This window comes from Crocodylus porosus, unplaced genomic scaffold (assembly GCF_001723895.1).
Source record: "Crocodylus porosus isolate Cpor-Errol unplaced genomic scaffold, CroPor_comp1, whole genome shotgun sequence".
NCBI classification, from domain to species: Eukaryota; Metazoa; Chordata; order Crocodylia; family Crocodylidae; genus Crocodylus; species Crocodylus porosus.
The window spans coordinates 17,403,831-17,407,866 of NW_017728922.1; the positions used below are offsets into that span (position 1 = coordinate 17,403,831).

At 53.2% G+C, this 4,036-nt stretch overlaps 1 protein-coding gene across 1 annotated transcript in view; it reads right to left on the bottom strand.

Annotated features, from left to right (window-relative positions):
- Window positions 1-2,419, bottom strand: part of CKAP2L (cytoskeleton associated protein 2 like) — a 19,130-nt gene extending 16,711 nt beyond the window's left edge. Inside the window, exon 1 of the mRNA XM_019539763.1 lies at window positions 2,323-2,419. Coding sequence (XP_019395308.1) covers window positions 2,323-2,335 — 13 coding nt within the window. The 5' untranslated portion in view covers window positions 2,336-2,419. The remainder of the gene's footprint in view (window positions 1-2,322) is intronic.
- Between the last annotated feature and the right edge of the window lie 1,617 nt (window positions 2,420-4,036).

Genomic DNA, 4,036 nt, shown 5'->3' on the forward strand with positions numbered 1-4,036 from the left:
CAGAGACCAGTGAAGTCTCAGTGGTATTTTTAGAAGTTCTCTGATGTGCTGACAAGTCTGAGACCAGAGGGCTGGAAAGTGGCAAATATAACACCATTATCATTGACAGCACAGCACTGCTCAGTGTGGCAGGCCAAATTTGAAGCATGTGAAGAGAGGATTTGAATATAAAGCAGCCTGGATTGGAGCTAGGAGGCCTCAGCCACCCTCTTGTATCACTTGATTAGTCAAAGACAGGAGAACACAGATACAGAGAGCAGTTATAGACTGAGCAGCAATGTGCAGCTGTGGGAAAGAGCTAAGATGCTTGCAGGACTTGGTGAGCTCTGTGAAAGGGGCAGATGCAGCTACCCAGACTGGGATGAGATGCTCATTTGTGTCACAGGAGCGCTTAATGGCTCTAGTGTCACTGGGTGCTTCAGACGGTACAGTCTCTGCCTGGCTTTATTGGGCAAAGGAAGGGAGGGGGGAAAAGAGAGAAGAAGCAACATGATCAAGGTCATAGAGCTGCATAGCTGGGACTGGAACTTGAGACTCTTAGGATAAAGATATAGATATGGGAGGGGCAGGGTATATGGGTACACCCCCCCCCCTTATCTGGCATTCAACTAACCAGAGTGGTGGGATGCACATGGCACTGTACCGTGCTGCGTGCACCGTTTTGCTGCCAGTTGTGCTACTCTGAGGGTATCTGAGTACACACATTGTGCTGCGCTGCTTTACTGCCAGCTGCGCTGCTCTGAGTGTACTTGTGCAGGGTTTCTGAGTGTGCTTGCCTCTCCTCCCTGCTGCAGCAGCCTGCAGCCGGCCTGTCCTGGCATTTGGGTGGCTGACAATTAAGGCATTTTTATCTGTATACTATTTTATTCTTTATACAGTATGTTATACTGTAATGCATTGTACACTGATTCTTTGAAACTCTGCACTACAAGTATGGCATTGTCTTCCTTGAGTATAACTCTCAGATAACTGGAATTTTTAGATAACTGGCACCCCCCACTCATGCTGGATAACAGAGATTTTACTGTATAGTGGCCCTGGTGCTCCTAGATAGGTGGAAGACACTCCACCTTGTGTAGACCAAACTGGAAATGAGTCACTGCAGGAATCCCCTGTTGCTGCTTTCAAGTTCTGTTGTGTATGCCAAACCCAGAAATGAGGATGGCTGACAAGTGGGAGCAGGTGAACAAGACATGTTTGAAAAGACTCTTTCCCTGGGTGTCCCTGCCAGGGCTCTATCCACTGGCTGTGGACCCTCTCAGCTGAGAAAAGGGATTTGATCAATTGAGTTGTCAGCATGCTTTGGTCCTAGGGGAGAGTTGCTGGAGAGTTGCATAGAGGCTCAGTGGATATGTCTAAATTGGCATAGCGCCTTACATAAGTGGCATGAAAGAAGCAGTTCCTATGTCCCACCTGTGAATGAAAAAGGAATTCAGGCAGGAACAGAGGTAGTGTTTCAGGCTGAGACACCTTTTGGTGAGCTGCTGCCAAATCTGGCTCCCAAGACCTTGGAAAGGATTGGAAGAGATTCTCTAGCCACGTGACTACAGAGGTTACCAACCTATGGAGACCCTAGCCTTAGGGCCAGTGGGACTATCTGGAAGGCTTCTTCTACTTGGCCATCCCTATTCATATGCCCTGTAGGGTGGCATCTGCTCATCAAGAAGAGTCTGAGACCTAGAAGTCCCCTAAAAACAGCCTCCAGTCCTTCAGACAGCTAGAAGCCAGGGACAAGCAATCCAGCCTAGGGTGGAAACGATCTTTCCCTCCATCAAGGAGATCTCGGTGCGTTTCCAGCCCTGGGATGCACCCGCTCCAAAACCCTCCCAGGGCCCCTGCGGCCCGCCCCCAGGCAGGGGCTGAGATCCACTGCGCCAAGGCTGCTTGGTTGGACCCTGAAGGCCTCGCACCTCAGGGCTGCGCCGAGCAGAGGGCGCGTGGCCGCACAGCTCTGCGGCCACGGCTGGTCTCCCAGGGGCATGGGAAGCAGGCGGGCTGTGGGCCTGCGAGCTGGAGCTGAGCCGGCTCCCTGTGCACACCCGCGCGCAAGCGCACAACCCCGCTCACACCCACTGACTGTACACACACGTGCGCCCCCAGCCCCCCGACATTCCACCGCTCAGGCCCCGCCCCCAACATTCCACTGAGGCCCCGCCCCTCAACACCGGCCCGGACCCCGGCATTCCAACGCTCGGGCCCCGCCCCCAGATCGCAACATTCCACCCAGGCTCCGCCCCCATCGTAGGCCCCGCTCCCAGACCCCAACACTTCACCGCCAGGCCCTCGGCCGCTCCCGCTGCGGCGCTCCCCGCTCGCGCTCACCCTGCGCCTCCATCCCGCGCCTCTCGCCGGCTGGAGCCTTCGAGCTGCTGCGCCAACCGTCCCGCGCGCCTATTGGCCGCCGCCCCTTCAAACCGGCCAATGAGCGAGGGCGACCCGGCACGCGGGGCGGGGCGCCCCGTGTCGGACCCACCCCTCCCACGCAGCGCGCGCGGTGATTGGCTAGGGTGGGTTGTGGGCGGGGCCAGATGCGGGGGTCGTACTGGCAACGCTCTGGTCCCGGAAGGGCTGGGAGGGGCAATTAGCTGGGTTCTTGGGGTAATTAGCGGGTAGTTAATGACGCTGCACTGGCCTGTCGCCGCGTGTGCCCGTGGCCGCTCGGTGCGCACGTCCCCAGTCACACCCGCATGCCTGTACATACGTGTGCGCCCGTGTTCACACTCACATGCACGCACATCCCTTGTCACACCCGCATACGTGTGCGCCCCTCTGGTCACACTCATATGCACGCACATGTATGTGGACACCTCCCAATTCACACCCTGAGCATGTGTCATCCCTATAGTTACACCCACATGCATGCATATTTGTGTGCATGCATCCATTTTCACACCTGCATTTCTGCACATACGTGTGCACCCCTGTGGTTACACTCACGTGCACGTACATGCCCATGGGTGCACCCACTTGTATGGACAGGTGTGACACCTGTGTTTACACTTAGATGCAGGTCCGCACGTGTGCGTGTGCCCATGTTCACCCCCACTTGTATGTGCTCTCCTGTTTATATGCCCAAGCCCCTGTTCATGCACATGGGCACCTCCCCCCACATGCAGTCTTGCAGGCCAGCACACCGGACCCACCTTGCATGTGACATAGACACAGAGGCAAGCCCTCCCCCTGGACCTCAGTTTGCCACATCTGTGAAATAGGTGGAGCAAGGAGCACAGAGGCGTCCAGCCCCAAATCAAGCTGGGTTTTTATACACTTCACGGTAAAAGCCTCTATACCCCGGCGGTGAAGAATTGGAGGCATGGTCTAGATGATCAAGAAGACTGCATTTGTTTTTACAAATCCAAAGGAAGAGAGACATTTAACTCCAGGACTCATGACATGATATAGGACTATTCAGCCTGGTTTTGGGGGTTTTGTGCCCAGTTTGTTTGCTTCTTTTAAACTTAAGAGATGACCTAGCAAATTAGCATGCTGGCCAACAGTTATATCAGTGCCCGCTTTGCTCTTAAATGGAGTAACATAGCACCAGGCCCTCTAGCATAGCAGGGGAGCTTCTGGTTTCTTTTTTGCCTGGAAAAAAATAGGTTTCATGTTATGAGTGCTGATGCCCTGCGTCATCTATACCCTAGATCCTAGATCGGCCCATGCCAATCACCCCCAAAATATTCAACCCTGCTGCTTAAACTCCGGGGTGTGGTTTTCAAATGAAACGTGGGCTCTGGGAGAAGAGAAAGAAATGCTTTTGCAAGTATTTTTCATAAATATTTTCCCCTCCTGCTTCCCAGATTGAAATCCGAGAACTACTGTGCTGATGAAACAGATGTCCTACCCATGCTCATGGGTTTCTGTTGCGATCCCCAAATCCTTGTCCCAACAGATTGCACCTTTATTCAACCAACCGCACTTTATTAACTAGATCAACATCATCCAAAAAAAATCTTCATTAGACCATGTAAATGTGTCTGAAACAGATCAGCATCATAAATATTAAATAGATCAGCCTCATATAAATAATTCTTTG